General features: G+C 35.5%; 1 protein-coding gene across 2 annotated transcripts in view; it reads left to right on the forward strand.

The window, feature by feature from the left end:
• The window catches only part of KHDRBS2 (KH RNA binding domain containing, signal transduction associated 2), a 500,563-nt gene extending 478,046 nt beyond the window's left edge, over window positions 1-22,517 (forward strand). The window contains exons 8-10 of one of the 2 annotated variants that reach the window (XR_004969007.1): window positions 669-727; window positions 20,311-20,484; window positions 22,439-22,517. Coding sequence is in view for 1 of the 2 variants with exons in the window: in XM_036318302.1 (XP_036174195.1) it covers window positions 669-727; window positions 20,311-20,408 (157 nt within the window). In the remaining variant the exon portion in view is untranslated. Of the gene's footprint in view, window positions 1-668; window positions 728-20,310; window positions 21,193-22,438 lie in introns of those variants that run through there. The other variant, XM_036318302.1, reaches the window with a different exon arrangement.
• The last annotated feature ends 232 nt before the right edge of the window (window positions 22,518-22,749 follow it).

A 22,749-nucleotide genomic window follows, 5' to 3' on the forward strand; every position in this document is an offset into this window, starting at 1 on the left:
AAGGTTTTTGAGGATGGGAGATATAAAAAATGCTTAGAGGCTAATAGGGACGGTGCCTTAGTGGGGGAAACTTGCTGTTGGATGAACTGATGACAATTGTGGTGGGGGAAGACTTAAAGTAACTTCAGTAAGAAACGGAGGAAGAACTCCTTTTTTCTGTTACTGAAATGTAGACGCATCTACCAAAATGCTGAGTAAAAAGAAACAGCTTATATATTTGAGAACTGCATGAACATGCCGTGGAAGGGCTAAAGAGGAATATAAACATAATTTCAATGTTTGGAAGTGAAGATGAAATTGATGCAACTTTTTAGGATAACAGCATTAAAAGGCATACACTGTTGACCAGATTGTCACCTTATACAGCACCTTTTCTTAGAAATATACCTTTTATAACTCTCCTCTTGACAAATTTTGAAGAGTACACTTGTATTTTAGGGGAAAATTGATTTATAAATTGAAAGAAGTACTGAGGTGGCATGAGAAAATCATAGCACTCCTTGTCAATAACCTGTTATTTTTCTTCCTATTTCTTTAGAATTCTGTTTTATGCCTACAGGTAATTGGGATACTACTTGAGCACACATTTGCTTTCAAATCCCATCTGAGTTTCTGGGTTGATCCCTCCTGATTACAGTAACATTGATTGCTGTCTAAATCTGTTGCAGTGTGCCTGAATACTATGACTACGGTCATGGAGTAAGTGAGGATGCCTATGACAGCTACGGTAAGACCTTTTCTTTACTAAAACTGTGAAATCAGAACATTCATCAGTCACTGACAACTCAGAAATTACTTCTATCTTTCTCGCCCCAGTTTTTACAGAAGTCCAGACTCAGTTGATTTATGTAATTCCAGGGTGAGATTTGACATACAGAACCAGTGCCAGAAAATTGGACAGATCAATTTCGATCAATATTTCAAAAGCAATTATTCACAATCATAGATCATTTTCAACAGCAACAATAAGTATATCTGAACAGTGTCTTATAAGTTTCACTGTGTCCATTGTCTGACTCATTGATTTGACAATAATCATGTGTCTTTCCTGCTTTCAGAAAGATCATCAGAGTAATACACAATTGAAATATTTAAAAACTTTTAAGGGCAGATATTGTAGCTTTCAAGTTATTTTCTATAGTGTGTGTTATTCTTAAAATTGCCAGATAATGCTTGCCTCATGAGAATTAATACTCAATAAATATATTAGCCTATAAAATTAATTTTAAAAAATACATTGCTTAATTAAAATACATAACACTTAGAATTAATTGTAATTCAATTCAGTAAGATTTTACTGAGTGCCTATGAAACGTATAAATATAGTACATCACTTTAAAGGGTAGTTACTCGCTCCACTAAATTAAAAAAAAAAAATTCTAAAGGGTAGTTACTCGTTTCTTAAAAGACGTCTACAGCAACAACAGTTGACCAACTTGAAAAACATTCATTTAAGGGTTTCCAGGCCCAGATTTTTATTAACATAATGCCAATGCCACTCCATTCCCACTTATGGGAAACAATAAAGGAGACAATACATGTTCCGCATGCGGGGCTCCACATCATGAAGGTGTAGCCCTGCATTAGGATGGCATTTGGATGGTCCAGACATCGGGAGGAAGTACACTCTACCTGGACCCACAGTCACCAAACTGACTAATTTCTCTCAGTGGAATATCACTAGGCTGAGCGCAAAAACAGGAGTAGAAAGGTAAACCAATATTACAATTGCCATTCATAAGCTGATTACTTATATATTTTTTCTCATGTATTGCTTTATAATAAACTGTAATATTAAGTATTTTTTATCTCCACTTAATAGTGAGGAAACTGAACCACAGAGGTTAAGTCAACTTCTGTTTTTATATTCTCATCAGTGGTTAGAACGCTATTAATTAATTGCTGCAACCACACACAGGGTACCTCATGTAGCTCTGTGCTAAGCAACGTGTAATGAGGATTAGAGGCCATGGAGATAATCACCATTATGCATTATATGTGTATCTATAAACCAGTCCCCATTATTACCCTGCAGGGTACACACTCACATTGTCATCTGCATGTTACAAATGAGAACTAAGGCTTAGGCCATGCAGTAACCTGCCTCAGTTAAACAATCAGCAAAAGACATAGCAAGAATGTGAACTCAAGTTTGTCTCATTTTTGTTTCTGTTGTCGGGAGTTGGGGCAGAGTTCTGTGGACTGTGGGAGAAAGAGAACAGGATCTGGTACTTTAAACTTGAATTTGTTTTAAAGAAAAGATATTCAGCTTAGTGAGATCTTATCTAAATCTTGCCAACTGTTGTCCTACTAATCTAAGGGGATGAAGATTTTCTATAGCATTTCACAGGAAAAAAATAAAGAATTAGTAAACAATGAGCACCAGACTGAGAGAGATAAGAATATTCTTCAAAACAATTTAAACATATTTTCAGAAATTATTTCACAGAAATAATAGTTGATGGACACCTTTGCATAGGTCCAGCCCAGTTGGTGAGCTACCATAGAAAGTACAGCTTTAATTTTGTTCTCTATATTCTTCCCTCATTGGAAAGAGGGACCAAAGATATCATTTGGTCTTTATTAAGAACAATAATATCCCCAACCCAGGCCTTCTCCAAAGCCACATGCCTGGGCCAGCCAGGCTGAGCTGAGAGATTGCCCAACACCCCAGGGTAGCCCCGCCCAATACTGCAGCATTCTCTAAATTCAACACACCAATAAGTGTATCTCCACTGTTCCAGCACATTCTTAATCAAATGGGAATCAAGCCTCTTATATTGTAAGATTAGTTACTGAGGATGATAGATGAATAGGACACAATAGGGGCCTTTTTTTAAATTCATTCAACTTTAGTTTAGTGCACATAAGTATTAACAGGCTCTAGGAATATGATGATGTACAAGATAGACTTTGTCCCTCCCTGGGTTCTACTGTCTGTCTACTGTTCAGAAACATGGCTACATATAAAAAAAAATGGTGCCATGTTTTAAACTGTGTGATGCAAGAGTTCTACAGAAGGTCAGAGAACTTTACTCTTGAATATTTATTTAATGGGTAATACATGTAAGCCATTGTGCTTAATCCTGGGCATACTGCAGTGAACAATCTCTTGCAGTTGCATGCTAATGAGAAGACATTATTTGTGCATCACTTTTTAAAAATGAAATTTCATTTGCAAAAGCACAGTTACTAGTTTTTACACTTGTCACATCAACCTGAGAAAAATCACACCTATGAGCTTCACTGTACAGCTTTGCATGGTGGGGATGGAGTTGATGATAGATGACTGGGTAGTTGGTAATGAGATGAGATTTCTTTTTTTTTAATATACTTTATTGATTTTTTTACAGAGAGGAAGGGAGAGGGATAGAGAGTTAGAAACATCGATGAGAGAGAAACATCGATCAGCTGCCTCCTGCACAACCCCTACTGGGGATGTGCCTGCAACCAAGGTACATGCCCTTGACCAGAATTGAACCTGGGACCCTTGAGTCTGCAGGCCGATGCTCTATCCACTGAGCCAAACCAGTTAGGGCAAGAGATGAGATTTTTAATTCCAAATTCTTTACATTTTATTTTTTATTAAATTGATTGGGGTGATATTAGTTAATTAAATAATGTACTTTTCAAATGCACACTTCTGTAATACATCATCTGTAAATTGCATTGTGTGGCTACCACCCAAAGTCATATCTCCTTCCATCACCAGATACTTGCCCCCCTTTATCCTTTATAGGCTAACACCATCTAAGGCAGCGGTTCTCAACCTGTGGGTCGTGACCCCTTTGGCAGTTGAATGACCCTTTCACAGGGGTCACCTAGACCATCCTGCATATCAGTTATTTACATTATGATTCATAACAGTAGCAACATTACAGTTATGAAGTAGCAACAGAAATAATTTTATGGTTGGGTCACAACATGAGGAACTGTATTTAAAGGGCCAGAAGGATGAGAACCACTGACTAAGGCAATAGGGAAAAGTGTGTGAATACAAACTATTGCTTCTCAGACCTAATGGAAATTCAGGAGCCACAGGCAGGAGATCAGAGCTTACCTCTGTAAATGATGGGGTTTACATTGTTTTGGGGGGGTTTCTTTTGTTGTTGGTTTTTGGTTTTTTGTTGTTTTTGTTGTTGTTGTTGTTTTTGCTGAGGAATGAGGCTGCTCACAAGCCAGGATTCCAACCTCCCTGGTTCAACCCATCCCCCCAAATCCTCTGGGCTCACTGTGGTCCATCTGTGGTAAATACTGGGCAACAGAGTAGGGTTCAGGGAGCTCTGAACAAAAGTGTCTAAGTTTTAAATGATACAGATGCATACTCATTTTATTTTATAAGAGTTATTTTTGCCACAGGTGTTTAGAAATCTAAGCAGATACAGAAGTCTGACTAACCTAAAAATAAGTTATTTATTTTCTTACTGTAAAACTAATAGAAAATTTAGGTCAAAAAAGAAGGAAATTTAAATCACCCTAAATTACACTACTACATTTATTTATTCTTTACTTTTTGTTATACATTTTACCAATTTTTAATCATCATGATACATATTTTATCTTAAAAGGGTACACAACTTAGACTACTTTAGAAAAATTCCTTTAAGATTTTTCTATCCTAATATATTTCTATCACTTTCTTTTAAATCGTCACCCAAGGATATTTTCTCCATTGATTTCTAGAGTGGGAGGGATGGGCATGGGGAGGGGGAGGGGGGGAGAGAGAGAGAGAGAGAGAGAGAGAGAGAGAGAGAGAGAGAGAGAGATAGAGAGAAACATTGAGGTGAGAGAGACACATTGATTGGTTGCCTCCCACACATGCCCCTACCGGCCAAGGTATATACATGCCCTTGACCAGAATCGAACCTAAGACACTTTGGTCTGCTTTAAACACTAAGCAAAACTGGCCTCTTATTTTGTACCAATACAAAATACAGAGTTTAAAATATGTTCACATGTACTATCAGAATTAACTATTAATATATTCAGTTGAAAAGGAATAGTCCCTTCTTTTATGTAACCAAGAAACAAAGAAAATACTTGCATGTCAATCCATGTGGTCATGAGATTTAAATTTGATAACTTTCATACTCTCATATCCTACGTACATCGACAATAGAAAAAGGACCAGGTCAAACGACAAGGAAAAGTAAGTCCTCAGCATCATAACCTGGAAGCCCAATTAAATTAATACACATTACATGCACTCAGCTTTTGGTATTAAGTATTATATAGAGTGAGATTTAAGTACGGAATACTGGCTGTTCATCCTATGCTACCCAAATAGGCAGAAGAAAAAAATTTAAATATGTATGTGGAACAGTGATTTAAGGATCCACGTATGTCATACATAGATTGATGTTGCTTAGTTATTTTTCTATACCTCACATATTAACTAGTACCCACTTATAGATCATCTTTAATAAACTCTGAACAATCTTTAACATCAATAACATTTATTCTCAATTGTAAATCTTGCATCTCCATTTACTTATTCACTTTCATTCTAAATAATTTCTAACATTTGGACTGTATAATGGGTATAAATATTATATCTCAATGGAATGTCTGTATTTTTATAAAATCATAACCCCAAATCTCAGTTTCCCAGCAACACCATGGATTCAAACAGTATGTGGGGCGGCTCAGGTCAGTTTTTGCTTTCTCCCTCAAGCTGAGGTAGGGGCAAGGGAAGGAGGAATGCTGCCTGGGATAATTGTGTGCTGCACTCAGAAGACTCACAGATGTATCGCTCATTCAGGATCTCTTACAGTGGTCGGCAAACTGCGGCTCGCGAGCCACATGCGGCTCTTTGGCCCCTTGAGTGTGGCTCTTCCACAAAATACCGATTTCTGCGCATGAGCCACGAAGTTTCAATCACACTGTACGTGCGCGCCCGCACGTGGTATTTTGTGGAAGAGCCACACTCAAGAGGCCAAAGAGCCGCATGTGGCTCACGAGCCGCAGTTTTCTGACCACTGCTAGGAAATGGCCTTAAATAAACCAGTAGAAAAATCCAGTCATTCACTTTGAATCTTTATACATTGTGTTGTGTGCATCACCAGAGGAAGTAGTATTTGTCTTTTTGGGGCCTATGATTCACATTGAAAGAAATATGTCAACTTCCAAGAAAAACAAGTATCATTTGGGGTTTCAAAGCAATTAAATTATTCAAGATATTTGAAGAAATGTAATATTAAATAGTATACTATTTTTCTTATAGCAATGTAAATATAAATGTTTAAATATTAGGATGAAAATAAATATGATTATTATTTATTATATTATTTAATGTGTTAATATTTGTTAAATATTTCATTACTATTTACTAACATTTAATTAATGTTACATAATTATTTAACTAACACTTAAAATATTAAAATACCGGTAACTTGAATTTGTTTTTGGAAGCTGAATATTTGACGTACAGGAATTGCAAATCAGTTTCTGCATTTTAAAAATATTTCCTAATTTATGATTCATCACAGTTGTTTTGGATAAGTCTAATTAGGTCATAATTCCATAAGAGAGAATTTTAAATACAGTACATAGATCAGCTTGGCTAAGCAATGCTCCACATAAGAGACACCCTCTAAATTCTCCTGGAGACTGACAGCTAAGAACGGGCAGCAATAGTCTCTTCTCGGAGAAAAGAGCTGTTTATTAAAATGTATTTAATGTGTGAGCTGAAGAGCCAATTATGCATCCATTCTTTAGTGGCATTTTAGATGACAGCTGTGTGGAACCAAGGAGGATAATATTAATACACTGTCTTAAAATCAATGAAAGCAAAAAGAATTTTGTGTCGTATTCTAGGACATTTGAGTGCCTCACTTCAAGTCAATTGCAGAACATGAATGTATTAATTTTGTGCTGAGAAACTGGAATGATTATTCTCCCGGTGTGAAAATAAGCCCTACATTAATTAATCTGTAAAACAGCAAAGGAAAATGGAGCTAACTGGCCATCATGCCAGCCATGTGACTCCAGAACAAAGACTCTCTTTTCAATAGTAAATAGAAATACGAAGTTGAGGAAATGTGCTTTTACAAATGAAGCTGAGTTTTCTTAACATGGGCAAGATTTTATCGTTTTAAAAACTAATACAAACAATATATTTTTCTTAGGATTTATAAATATTGAAGTTGTTACATGATAAGCTATTGAAAACAATACTATGATTTATTCTATTTGATTTTAATATAGGTTGTTGAATTTTATTTTTAACTGAAAGGCTAATGATATTGCATTTTTAAATTCAGTTGTAAAATTAACTTAAAAATTTTAATTTTCTGTTTCTTACTATCTCAGAGGTTACCATGAGGTGTATATCCAATCCAACTTGTCTGGATAATAAATGCAGATTATGTTGCCTAGGCAAGAAACTATCTAAAAGAGCCATGTGCCATACCACTATTTCATTGCTTGCATTGCTAATTTTGTTAACTGTTTCAATTATGTTTTGAATTGTGCACTCCTAAATTCAGCAGTTTCAGGCAAAACTGGAACCTGCTTGTCAGTATTTTAGATCAGAGATTTTTTTTACCTTAATTACACAATTAAGAATCACCTGGTGAATACTGAAAAAATACCAAGGTCCAATTACTACCTCACATCAGCTATATCATAATCTTTGAGGATGAGAACTGGGTATTAGTTTTAAAGATTCCTGGGTGATCCTACTGCAAACTAAGGTTCAGAGTAAGTTTTAAATAGATGCATGCATGTGAGCAGGATGAAAAATAGCCTATGAACTTAATATGAATGTGCCATTCATTTGCATTATTGGAGGTCATACTTAAGTTATATGCAGACCACTTTTAGAAAAATTGGTATTTTGTAAGTAAACAGTGTGGCCTAGAGCCTGGCATTTTAAGTTAACATTTAAAAAAACTATACAGTGAGGTAATGGAAATAGAATTTAGTCCCTTTTTGAACAATTGTGTGTTGGACAGTTAAATCTCAGACTTGACTTTGTCTAAAATGTGCCCAACGGATACAAAGTCCACAAAAAAAATTAGAGTCCACATGCATCTAACAACTCTCATGTTGAGACAATAAAACTAGCCACAGGAATGTTTATTTTTATCACTTTCTCTCCTGCTGAGTTCATGGTACAATCATTTTAACTGAGGGGGAGGGGAGAGTTGAGAGATCTATTGTCAGAATCTTGGGGTGAACAAATAATGTACAAAAAGTATATTCAACATGGTATAGATTTATATTTAGAATGTTGAAAAAAGGAACTGGTTTTAAAACACAAAGTACAGAATACAAAATACAAAGCTAGGAAATCACTGTCTTGCCCTCTTGGAAATACACCAGCTATGAAAGTATATACCCAGGAGATATGCCTCCTTAGGAAGTCTTCACATAATTTCCAGAGTTTGAGGAGATTTTGTGTTTATTGAAAGAGGTCATGGATTTTTAAAAAGAAACATTGTTTGAAATAAATATAATACACTTCATTTATCATATATGTCATTATTTATTGAATGACTCAATAGGAACTGCTGAAACTACGCCAGCTGAAAATATAACTATTATTATTGATGATTTATAATCAGTGTGTTTTTGTATTAAACAAATGACTTACATAACCATACTGGTAACTTGTCAAAACTTTAGCTCAGTTGGTAACAAGATATGCCAGTAAAAAACAAAACAAAACCTAGACTAGATAGGTCAGTCTCTCTGGAGAAAGATCTCAGAAGGCTCTTTATACTCAGCGGAGTGCAGGAGCAGCCAATAGACAGATAGCCCAGGAGGCTTTTGGCATTTGGAAGTTCTGTCAGAGATAGGTCCCGTCATGGGCAAAGAACTAAGATTCGGGCTGCTGAGAAGAATGGGGAGAGCAAACAAGAGACTGGGTGAGGGGGTATTTCATAAGTTAAGGGCACATGTCTGCACGAAACTGCCTTTCACGTCACAACCAATCACAGTCTGGGAGACCCCAGGCCACCCTTCCTTCTAACCGGCTGCCTACAAATTTGGCAGTTCCTACTACCCCATCAGGTTTGATAATTTGCCAGAACAACTCATGTAACAGTAAAGCGCTATACTACAAATCATAGTTTCATTATAGCAAAAGGATAGAAAGCAGAATGAGGCAAAGGGAGAGACACAAAAGGCAAGGTCTGGAGAGTCCCAAACGTGAAGCTTTTGAAATTTTCAGGCCTGCATTATTCTCCAGGCAGTCTGATGTTTAACAACAATGTATTGCCAACCAGGGAAACTCATTTAAGCGTCGGTGTTCAGAATGTTTTTACAGTTTCATTGTGTAGGGTTGATTGACTGAACCATCTCAATATCTATCCTCCTCTCCTCCCCTCCCCAGGTTGGGTTGATATCCCATGGACAAAGCCCACCCCCTAATCTCATGGTTGGTCTTTCTGGCAGGACCAGCCCCCATCCTGAGTCATCTCATTTGCATCAACTATCAGGTGTGGTCAGAGGGATCCACCATGGATCCAGTTGCTCCAAGAAATTCTAGGGTTTAGAAGTCAACTCACAGTAATCAGGGACAAAGGCTAGCCAAAATATTTTGTGGCACAGGTGGTAAGATGAGAGCACCAACTTAGGAAAGGTGACATATAGGCAGGTTGGGACAAAATCCCAGAGATTTAGAGCTAGTCAAACAACCAGTTTAACATTTCTCTGAGCTTAAAGCCTGATTTTTTTCTACCTCCCATGTGTTGGTCTGAGAATACACTGGGCTCATTTCTGTTCTCAAACATAGAAAGGAGGGACTTAGGGAGAGTAAGACAACCAAATAACTGCAAATGCATTCTCTTCATCTGTGAAGCTTTGTCACCAAGCCTGCCTTCTCCAGTGAATTAAAGACATTAATGGAATTCTTGGAGAAGAGAATTATTATTTTATATCACCATTTTTATTCCTTCTTCCATTATTTCTCATAAAGTCAGTGGCTGAATTCTGTAGGCTTTTCATTGATTCTGGATTTTATTCGACAATAATTAAAGTAGTTTTTAAATCAAGCAGACAAGCTTCTATGTTGTATCCAATTATTATTCACTATTTTTTTCTGTACCTTCCATTTTGGAAATCCCTTCTCTAGCTGGCATCTCTTTCTCCTTTTTACTGAGATGAGATTTTAATTCCAGTCTAAGAAGATAGATATTTATTTAAATTTGAGAACTACTGGCCTGCATTACTCAACAGCTTCAAGATATTATATAGCAGAGTCAAGAATAAAATATAAATTTAATTTTTAAGTACATATGTCAGTCATTAATACATGGTAATTAGAAATCAAATGGTACAAATTGAGTCAGTTTATTATTAAATATAATAATGTGTAAGGTAGGGATTAAAACTGAGTAAGCAATTAAAAAATACCACCACCATGACCAAAGGGAAGGAATCTTATACTAATAACAACATATTTCACTTACAGTGATTTTTAACATTCCAAATCATGGTAGCCTTGCCTAGGAAGCTAATAAAAATCACCCACTGAAAGCTAAACTACTTGGAATGCCATTCTTCGTGCAATTTTTTTTTACCCTCCTGGAGTTCGTAATCAGAAACAGCAGTAATTCAAACAACCTAGGCTTAACACTAAAGATAAAATTGTAGACCATACTATGATCTGGAAATTAGGTATATGCATGAAGTAAACTTGGTGGCATTAAACAAGGGTGAGTAAATAAATGGAGATGGGTTAAGAAAAATGGCTCTAAGATTTCCATACCAAAACTTAAAAAAAAAATTGGGTTTAATTCCTAGGTTAAAAATTCAAGCCATGGCTACAGACCCACATTACACTAAACCAAAGTAAAGTTAATAGAGAAATACCAAGCATCAATTAGTTAGTCCATGGGTGTATTTCAGAACTTTACCCTCAAAAATTTTAATAATTTTCCTCATAATAGATTATTCATATATTTATCAACTGTCGTCTTGAAGTTACCCATTCATATTTTCAATATGTAGCACATTTTAAACATTTATATTTGTTGTTTATGTAAAGTTTGAACTTTGGAGTTAGTTGTTATTTATTTATTTCATGGTTAAAATGGCCAAATGGAAACATCTACTTTCAAAAGCCACTTAGGAATTTCATATAAAGACTTCTTCAAAGATGAAGAGGATGTGACTGCTCTTGAATAGAATTTTAGTATTTAGGACAACTTCCTCAATAGCAAGAGAGGGTTTTCTTCAAAAGTTCCAAAAAACCCAGCCCATCTCTAGTTTATAAGATCCCTACCAGAAATCATTATCTTTCTTAAGATGAATCAAAAAAGCTAATCCATAAACATTTACTAATTGTTAAGGAAAGTAAAATTTTTTCCAATACATTAAGTAAAGTGGAATCATGCATTTGCCAAAATTTAATGGGTATCTAAAATATTAAATGGGTTTGTTCTCCTGGTTCCATCTCCAAATTGACTCTGAGTCTATTTCTTTGCAAAAATAAGATGACTTTCCTTTTGAGAAATATATTTTAAAACTTTAACTTTACCAACAACACTCCTGTATTTCCAGACCCAATAATTTTTTCAATGAATATGATAGCATACTTGTACTTTAAGAGATCATTGTAGTTATCAACTCCTATTATCTAGAATGAAATCAGGGTCAGCTCAAGCTAGGCCTAGCATGGAATTTCTTGCTAAGGGATTTGGGTTTGATCTTGAATGTGCTATAAGAGCAATCGAATAGGCCTAATCAATTGTACTTGGTAATGTACCTCTAGCTCAAAGGTAGAGAAGAGCAGAGAGTATACCTACACATACACACAAACATACACGCATAAACACATACATATACACAGTATGGAATATATATAAAACATATATATGATATCAATTAATTAAATATATAATAGTAATTAATATACAATGTTTTATACACTGAGTGGCCAGATTATTATGATCAGCCAAATTATTATGACCACCCCATCAGTACTTCGTTAGGCCACCTTTTGCCTTCAATACTGCGGCGATTCTTCTTGGCATTGACTCCACAAGATGTTGAAAGGTGATGCGAGGAATCTGACACCGTGCCTGATGAATAGCACTGTCCAGTTCTGTGAGATTTGATGGTTGTGGAACCAGCTGCCTGATGGCTCTTTTAACTTCGTCCCACAAATGCTCAATTGGATTGAGATCTGGTGATTGTGGGGGCCGCCTAAGCAAGGTAAAGTCTCCCTCATGTTCTTGAAACCACTCCTGCACAATACAAGCACCGTGGCATGGCTCATTGTCTTGTTGGAAGAAGCCATCTCCATTGGGATACGCCATCAACATGATAGGATGAACCTGATCAGCAACAATACTTAGGTATGTTGTGCTATTCAGAAGTTTATAATGGTCTGGCCCTCTAGCAACTTCAGTGCAAAATTATAGCTAATTTGCCTACAAACGTCAGGTGGTCATAATAATCTGGCCACTCAGTGTATTTTATAATTATATATTTATATTACATATCATTCATTATATAATATGTTATCTATTTTGTAGTTTAAAATATATTTTATATTGTGTGTTGTATATTATAACTATAAAATATATGCAATATTAATTTTATATATCTATATGCTATAGCATGGATAAAGTCATGGAAGACACAAAAAACAACTAGGTAGCTAGCTTTCTGGGTGAATATAATAATGGTTTGCATCATTTGCCAATGATAAACTTGAGAAGAGTATTAGGCAGTATGGAGAAAAAGGTAAGTTTAGTTTCAAAAAGTTGACTTCGAGACACCTGAAGAGATGTCTGATGGGCAGTTTGATATGCATGTCAGCAGCTCAGAATGTTTTGCAACAATTAAAATGTGTCATCAGAATTTAGAATAAGAGCCTTGCATAGGGGTCTTTCAACAAAGAAGAGGCTGAACTGGAATCCAAATGCAGCCCTGGGGGCAAGACTCTTGGGACTCCCACTCCAAGTGAGGAATCCATCTGAGGGAAGCCTGGGGCTTCCTTTGTGGGTACAAACTAGAAATGTAAGCTACTTAAATATAATTAATGTATTCAATAAACAATTACCAGGTGTCTGCCATGTGCACAAGATTCTATAGTTGAGAAAGAATGTTTAGAAAGATCTAGTCCTTTATTATTCTCAAAGTGAAGTATCTCAAGTGTTACTTTTTTTAACGGGATATATCTAATTAAAAATTTGAAATAGTGATAAAAGCTGTAAATGCTTTCCACGGACTGATTGAATTTCCTGAGAGCATTAACTGAAGGTGCACTTAAGTTAACTCTTCTTGGAACATAATTCATTATGTTCATCTGTGAAAACAGATGTTGGTCATATATTTCTCCTTCAGTATTTTTCCCTTTTACCATCTGCATCTTAAAACAATAAACTCAATGATTATAAATAGTGGCCATACAAATTGTGCGGATGAAATAGTTGAACCATTAATATTTTTAAATGCTCAGAGAGGAGCAGATAATTCTACCATTCACTTTGAGTGAATGAACACCTAGATTTACACCTTAACAAATTCAATTCATGCAGCCCACATTCTTGTTAACAACATTAAAGCTACAATCTCACTCATTTAGCTAATTAATTGTTGAAATCACCAATTAGTATATAAACCACAGGGAGTGAAATAAAATTAAGTCCTATTTTTAGGAAAGAAAAGGAAAGGGTGAAGAAGGGGCAGTCAGGAATTCTTTTGGATGAAAGGGGTGGTGGAAAGATGGTAAGACAGTTACAGATAAATATTCTGAGTTATAGACTGGCCAGTGTGTGGCTCAGTTGACCTATGAACCAGGAGGTCATGGTTTGATCCTGGTCAGGGCACATGCCCAGTTTTCAGGCTTGATTTCCAGTGGGGGCATGCAGGAGGCAGCCAATAGATGATTTTCTGTCATTGATATTTTTTTTTCTCTCTCTCTCCCTTCCTCTCTCTGAAATCAATAAAAACATTTTTTAAGAAAATTCTGAGTTATAGTTTCCTCATCTAAAAAAGGAAGGCAACATTAGCACGTATCTTGCAGGAAACTTGTATTTGCTGATAATATACATAAAATGCCTAACACTGCGCTTCACCCTTAGAAGGTGTGATGGTAATATCTTTATTTTTAATAGGATAGATAGTTTAAAATTACATAAAGAAAACAGATATCATATGAATTACAACAACAATAAAATATCTGAGTAACATATTTTCTTTGGGAATAAATAACCATAAAACAACAAGTATATATTTGAAATATGTTTTCACAAAGAATTACATTCTTCAGAAACTTAACTGAGACCAACCAACTGGTCTCACTGGCTTAGAGTCAGTGTGAATTTTCATCAGCCTTGTTGTAATGCTCTTCAATGACTGACAAACCAAAACACTGGCAGCCAGTAGTACTAGAGCAGTGGTTCTCAACCTTGGCTGCACATTAGAATCACCTGGGAATCTTTTTAAAATCCTGATTTCTGGGCCTCATCCTCCGGAGATTCTGTTTCTTTGTTACTAATGTTGTGGCCCCACCCCATAACAAAGAAACAGACTTTCCGGAGGATGAGGCCCAGAAATCAGGATTTTAAAAAGATTCCCAGGTGATTCTAATGTACAGCCAAGGTTGAGAACCACTGTACAAGAGTTTAACTTAGGCTTCCTACTTTACTTGTGGTTTTTGCATATTGCTTTATAATGCACCAAAAATAAACAGCATGTGTGTTTTAAAGGGTTTTTTTTTTTTGAGATTATTTTTCATGTCTCAGAAATATAAACAACTAGCTATGTTGGTCTAGCAAAGTGTGAACACAGAGGTGTGCTCTCAGGAATCACCATGATTCCTACGTCCTTTCTGAAATGATCTTTAAAAGTTAATTTACTCAGAAGGTGGCATTTTAAACCTACTTTCAGAAAGATAAGCATTAAAAGTTTACTTTCCGGGTACTTAAATAATGCCAACTTTTCCTAAAATGGCTCCTTGTTCCTATACTTGATTTTCCCCCTACTAACTTCAACATTTATAGTATCTCAGGAGCAATCAGAGAATATAGTTCTGCAACGTTAAAAACCATCCAGATTTTTCTCCCCAAAGTACCTGGTCCCACAGCAGGAATGAGGACACTTTGAGAAATGCACACCTCTTAATAGGCTGGATTCTGCTGATAGCAGAGCACTGGAGGGCAGACACTTTTTAAGTCACCAGAGTAACATTTGATGCACCAGAAGAGTTACCTGAGTAATTTGCACCTCTTTATCAAAAGAAAATGCTCCTCAGTGGTGCTTATTAGCATGTAATGGAGATGCACTCTATGGTATTCTATAAAACTTGTCTCAACTGGGTAAAAGAAATCAGAGTGAGTTATAAAACCAGAGATGGAGTAATTTTTAAAAGAAATATTGCTATATTTCAAATATATGTAACACTATAATTGCTAATAATGTGTTTCTGAATAAGAGTCCTGTTTTACTTATTTTGCATAATTGATTTTAAAATTCCTATTTATTTAGTAATAGCATTTATGTGTACCTTACAAATACTTATGGTGTTCTTACTACGCATCTGCCACCTTTAAAGTCTCTTTTCTCATAGATCTTATAATTCTGTTTTAAAAAAACAAGGCCAGATGACACAAAATAATTAATACAGAAAAGTATTTAAAGAAAGTGAATTCTTGCCCTGGCCAGTGTGACTCAGTTGGTTGAGTCATCCCCATGCACCAAATGGTGGCTGGTTCCATTCCTGGGCAGGGCACATGCCCAGGTTATGGGCTTGATCCCCAGAAGGGGAACTGCAGGAGGCAGCAGATCCATTTCTCTCTCACACATCAATGTTTCCTCTCTCTCTTCTTCCTCTCTATCTAAAATCAATAAAAAAATATTTTTTTTTAAAAAAAAAGAAAGTAATCTTAGTTGAAAAGCATCTAAATTCGTATTTGCTCAGAAAATTACTTCTCTGAGATTAATAAATGCTAGATTTCAGTCCAAGTTCAATTGAATGATGGAAGTTAGTAGTTCCCTTCTCTAGACTTTCCCCAGCATTTTCTTCAAATACAGTGGGGCCTTGACTTACGAGTGTCCGGACTAATGAGTTTTTTGAGATACCAGCTGTCTCTCGGCCAAGTTTTTGCATTGAATTCATAGAGTAATTTGAGTTAATGAGCTCCTTAACGAGCTCGGTCTCTGAACAAATTAAACTCGTAAGCCAAGGCCCCACTGTATCAATTATAATTGTGTTGTAATCTATTAAATTTCATGTTAGCTTTGTCCTGTGATCTCCTTGAGGCTCCTTAAACTATCCTCTTATGCTGGGCTAAGTACAATGACTGGCATATAGGAGATCTTTCATAAAGAAGAAAGAAAGAAAAAGTTTATTTTATGAATGCTTTCTTTGTCCCCTTTCCTTCTTATTTCACATACAAATTGTACATTAAAACCTGAATTAGGAAGCCTAGAAATGGTGGGAATTTGATCAAGGCACTTAAGCTCCATTTCTCATATCCTAATTTGCTATTTCCAGATCCACAATTCTGTAAATCATTCCAATAATTTAAACTTTGCAGACAGTTATTTTTCACCTTCTTGAAGTAATAACTTATTTATTTGCTTGATTTACATGCATAGTCTAGCCAGTGCTTCTCATCTGATAATGATCCTGATATTGAGAGCATTTACTTCCTTGTTTTCCAGGAGGACAAAGAAATATTATCTCTAAATTTCATTGTCTGCAATGATTTTTCTTTTAACTGACATCCTAGAATATGTCATGGGAATACATACAATTGGCCAGGACTCCAAAATTTGCATGAAGCCCTAAAATATTTTAAATCCACCTCATCTGCTGAATAAGAGAACCCAAAGAAGACAGATTTTAAGTGCATTCCTAGTCCTTTATAACTTCAAATTTTAGAGAATTCCCACTATGAGAACCTTATAATAAGTTTTCTTTTCCTGTGTGTGGATTTTTCCCTTGTGCAGCATTCCATGGTGGACTCAAGTTAAAATTCCTTTCGATTTCTAAGAATCATTTATATCTCTAATACTTATAGGGTGGGCCAAAAGTAGGTTTACAGTTGTGAGAATAGAGAGTTTATTCTTGTATTATTATTATTTATTAATATTGTATTATTTTCTATACAAACAACTGTAAATCTACTTTTGCCCCACCCTGTACAGTGAAGAAATCCAAGAGTTTCTGGTGAGCAGTGAGGGGGCTGGCAGGCCATATAAGGTTCAATGACACACTACATGATGACAAAGGAAAAACATCCAGTACAGATCACATACCATACATTTCACTGAGACAAGCTGACTGGTATTACTATAGGATAATATAGGTGTCTATATTGTGTATAAAACCATGATATTAGAAAAAATATAGACCATGGAAATTGGAATAGAAATATTTTCCTGATCTCAATTCACTATTATTATTGAGAACATGTAAACAGTGAACCCAAGACCTGAACTAAGTGAAATAAATCCTTGATTTCCTCTACTAATGGTAAGGAATCTCAGAAAATCTAAAACTCACTTTGACGGGGTAAAAATTCATTTTGGCTGACTATCTGGTTATAATTTCAGTAGACTATTTCCCCTCTTCCTAGCCTTTTCAAGGAGGAAAGAGCATAGTATTAATTTGCATAAAGAAAACTATAGAAGAGCACACTTTTGTGCAATGAAACATAAGGTTTTTACACCGTTTTATAATGGGATTCCACTGTGATTGTTTCACTGAATCCAGTAGTGAATACTTTTGGTACACAGCTAATTAACCCTTGAGTTAAGAAGCCTCACTTCAACTCATATCTAAGATTTCTAGTTATAGAGCTTTTAAAATTCATGCTGAATTTCTTCAGCTTAGTTGTTCCTGTTTTCAAAGTTGTCATTGGAAGCTCTTTCTGCCTTAGTTCCTAAAGTTAATCATTCATTCATGTAATCTTCATTGCCCTATTAGGCACTGTATATTTTCCATGCACTTGGGATATAGCTGCGAACAGGGACACTTCTCATTTCAATCTTGGTCAACAGCTGAAAAGTGTAAGATATTAGTCCACCAATTAGCTGTCTAGAGCTTTAGATAAAGTCAAGTAAAGCCAAGTCAGTTAGTTCACGTTAAACATGTTCTGCGGCAAATCCCCAAGATGATGCCAGTTTAAAAGTTCTGACAGATCTGGGGGTGGATGTGGCTGGTATTGCTGCCTCTGCTCAAGGTTGTTTCACTATTTTGCAGAACCTACCAGGAACATAGAGCATCTGAAAAAGGATCCTGAACTTCCATAACCTGGGAACACCTAAAACCTATCTTATCTCTGCTCCTAAACCCTATAGACTGCAACCCTGGGATCTCTAACACGCTAGAACAAAAGAAGCAAAAAGTGGTACATCCCCTTTGTTAAAAATAATAATAAAATGGGGACGATTTTACTACTAGAGGACATATTATTGGTTATTCATATACAAAGTATAAAACTTTTATTTCATAAAGCTAAGAAGGCACTTTTGACCTTGTAAGCAAAAATTCATTTTCCATTCTAGTACATCAAAGAAAGTTTTATTTAATTCCAGTCAAGTACATACATAAAATTCTTCTCTGAAATGTCTCTGATGAGAAATTCTGGCAGCTTGAAGTCAAGTCCTCCCTCAGGAAATCACAGCTGAAAGACCAACACCCACAACCTTCCACCAAAAAAGGCAACAGGATCCAGAACAGGGTCTGTAAACCTTTTCTGTAAGAGCCCAAACTGTAGCTAATTTAGGCTTTGCAGGCAGTATGGCCTACATCATATTCACTCAACTCCGTCTTTGTAGAGTGAAGCCAATCTTAGACCACGTTAGTAAATAATCATGCCTGTGTTCCAGTAAAACTTGATTTATGAAAATAGGCAGCTGACCAGATTTTGCTCACAGGCCACAGTTTGCCTGATCTAGGTGGTCTGTGTTCTGAGTAAGGGTAACGTTTCTCATATTAGGTTCTCACTTCTATTTTACTCCCTGTCACATATTGAAATAAACATAAGCATGAAACTTAAATAGTGAAAGACATAATGTTTCATTTATCATCAGATATCATTCGTAATCAAGATTTCCTGGTGAAGGATATATTTAGAAACCCAGTGTTTACCTATTTAAATGCTATTTATTGCTACACTGATACACTTTTGATCATTTTTCTATATTGTCGATCGTTATCCCATGCTCGTATAGCGAGTGTAAGTTACATTTTTTTACTGTTTTTGCTAGAGATATTCTCAGGGTACTTGAACTATCTGGGGGCATATACCCCGTATCAGTTGATCTCAGCCTGCAGTGATTTTCCAGGTGATATTGCCATTACCACCATCTTTTGTATCAGCCATCAATGTCAACGATCTCTTTCAAGTAATCCTTTTTCTTATGTACATACTTCCTCACAACATAGCCCCATGCATCAACTCTGCTCTCTACTCAAAAACTGAATTCTGTTCAAAAGACCCAGATAACTTAGTTTCTGGCATCACATGAGTCACCACAAACCCAATATTAAGTCCTTGTCCCTCTGATGGAGTCATATTTATTTTCTGGGGCCATAAACATTACAAACGCTATTTTCCACAATACTCAAAAGCTTAGTTGCTTGTTTTTTATGTGTTGGCTAGGTTCCAAAATGTTGCAGTTCCTGAAAGTCTGATGAACCAGTAAATGATGAGTTTTCCTAGAGTATTAATACCTCTTTATTTTCTAACTTCTTTATTTGGAAAAACTAAGATGATATTTTTTTCTTTACCAAATTTGCTCAAAATTTACTCTTCTCCATAGCCTGCTTATTTCTGACTAACTTTGCCTAGAACAGTTTTGCACTATGGATCTTAACCCAGGCCTATAAAAATGATCTAAAGAAGCATTTGAAAAAAATACCAAACCCTGGTCCCACCCTACAGAGTTTTCTAGTCATTTGGTAAGGGATACATTAGTCATTTTTGGTTTTGTTTTGTTTTGTTTTGTTTCGTTTTAACCTCCCAGGTGATTCTCAAGTTAACTGAGGCCTAAGAACCACCAGTTTTCTAAACCTGATTTCTTTTAGGAGTCTTTATAAAGGATTAAATATGATATTTCTCTTTCTACTTTGTGGTATGGAAACTTAATCCAATAAATGTGAAGTTACTGAAGAACTTCAACTTTCTCCTGTTGAAAATGCCCTGCAAGTTTAATTCCAAATGACTGCGTTTCAAAATATGTACCCTTTCTGGATTAACCCACTATGTGGAACACGTAGTAAGGCTTGAGCTGTCGATGTTGAGATCTTGCACTCCCTCTTCTAGGGTTGACTATTGTGTCTTAAATATTTTTGATACCTGTGAAGCCACGTGAATGTTACTGTTTTTCTCTTGTTCATAGCCCCAGAAGAATGGGCCACGACCCGCTCCAGCCTGAAGGCACCACCGGCAAGGTCAGCCAGAGGGGGATACAGGGAGCACCCCTATGGTAGATATTGAAGGTCCTCCTCACCCGTGACCTCACCTCAGAGACAATGCATAGCCTCTGGTCTCCACATAAACAGCAACAAGACAAGTAATAGTCCTTTTTTTTTTCCTATTCTAGGGATAACTCCTTTATGATTACTCCCATATATTTCTTGTATTTCCTCTATACTGTTGGCGTGACATTGACACTAGTATTAATTTTTAAAGTGGACTGAAAGAGACATTGGCAAGCATTCTCTACAAACCATTCAGTAGGATGATATTCTCTTGGTTGTTTTTCATTGTTGTGTGTAATTTTTTTTTTCTTTTCTTTTTTCTTTTTCTTTTTTTTTTTTCTCTTTTTAGAAAGAGCATGAATCTGTTGACAGATTTTGAGTCTCAATCAACTAGCAAAAACTTTGTTTAGGGTTGCTAAAAGACTGTAACATGATTTTTGAAGTAGCTGCTAATAAAGTTGTAGATAAGATGTTTTAACCTGTCTTTTAATATCTGTTAGTTAGATGAAGATGTTCGATATTAAGTTTGTAAATTTAATTTTAAATGCTGTTTTAATGGGGTTGAAAACAAGCAGCTACTGTATGTATGTAGCTAACTGAATTTGTTCAGTGTTTTAACCTGTATTTGTTAAAAAAGAAAAAAAAAAACACATAAAGTTCCATGTGTAAGCTTCTCTAAATAGGAAACCACAATTTGTCAAATATGTTTGCCATAATTTGTCAATAAAGCTGAAAACTTTTGTAAAAACTAAATTTGGAATTACTTGTTTTCTAGCTTTAAATGTCTGCTTTATTTCTTCTTCAAGAGATGCCTAAAATGTTTTCTATTTAAAAATTACAAAAATGAACCCAAGCCTGTTTTAAGATATTTGTGTAATACTTAAAAAAATGTATTAATAACTTATGGTTGTTAAATAATTTAAAAGTTAACAAACTAAACTGTTACATGAATCATGGTTAGTAAACACTAATGTATAACTTGTTAATGGAGAAAAATGGATTTAGAATAATAAATGGATTTTAAACTATCCTCTAAGCTTTATCTTGCTAAACACAAATTCTGATTGACTTGTTTGCATTAGCATGTCTCTCCTGAGAAAGAGTAATGGAGTATAAAGAGGTAAGATTACCACTTACCACTGTCTAAATGCCTAGTTCTTCAACCTTTGAGTTTCCCCGCACATTAAATATCCCATCCAACATGTAAGCATTGCGTAGATTCACTTTATTGTTTTCACTCAAAGGAGTGCGTGGACTTCATTTGCGTAGTTTATAACAATTTGTTTTGACAAACAAATCATCAGTGTCACTGGCCAGTTGTTGCTATTCAACCTCAAAAACTTTATTTGTAATTTTCAGTGCTAAATATCACCGCCCTTGAAGGCAGTTTAGAGGGCTGATATTTCTTTTGAGACTATCAGACTTGATGGCTGATGATTATTAAGGAAATATGTCGCAGGACTCAAAGGATGACTAAACGTTAAACAGGTAACACTAATAGTAACTCTGTAATTTTGCCTATGTAACAGTAATGTTAAATATTCTCAGTTATTAAGTTCCTGATAGTTAAAAAAGTAAACCTACAAAAACATAACAAATAGGTCTATAGGTTATTAAAACAACTAATTAACATTAACTAGAGGCACCAAAATTATTTTACAATATATAACCCTCAAGGTAATAAACAGAACTAAAATTAATAATAATAGTAATGCAACTCTTGCTAACATCAAACGTAAGCTAAATTTTGATGGAAAACAAAAAAAAGAAAGTAAAAGACTTGATGGTAGGGATGAATGCCAAAACTGTTAATCTTTTAAATACAGTTTTTTTGTTTATGGTGGCTTTTGTCGATGTGATTGGTTTACTTTTTTGCTGCTAACCAGCTTAGGCATATTGCTGTTCAGTTTTTGCAGCTGGAGTTGCATGCTAATAGTTTTATGAAGTGTGTGTCTGTCATCAATTAAAATTGTAAATATTTGCCTTTCACAAAATGCTATTGAGTTATATTTAATCTTCTTTTTTTATTCTTTCTCACTATTTCAGGTACCCACAAGCAAAGAGCATATAATTGAATAGCAGAAGTGATGGGCTAAGAAAAGTAGAGGTAAGCTTAATTTTTATCATCTCTGAAATAGACCGTCTTTACCAACATGAAGCTGTGGCACTGAACTGCAACACCAAACGCCACTTGGTGAATAACTGAAAAGGTTTAGATAGTTGTCAAGGAACAAAGTTATTTTTATCTCCCTTGAAATAAGGTGACATACCTTGGTGTTAACCTGGCAAGACTTTCTGAGCTTGTCCAGAAGCTTGTCAAATGAAATGTGAATTAGTAGTTAATATTCAGCCCTTTT

This window comes from Myotis myotis, unplaced genomic scaffold (genome assembly GCF_014108235.1).
Source record: "Myotis myotis isolate mMyoMyo1 unplaced genomic scaffold, mMyoMyo1.p scaffold_m19_p_7, whole genome shotgun sequence".
NCBI classification, from domain to species: domain Eukaryota; kingdom Metazoa; phylum Chordata; class Mammalia; order Chiroptera; family Vespertilionidae; genus Myotis; species Myotis myotis.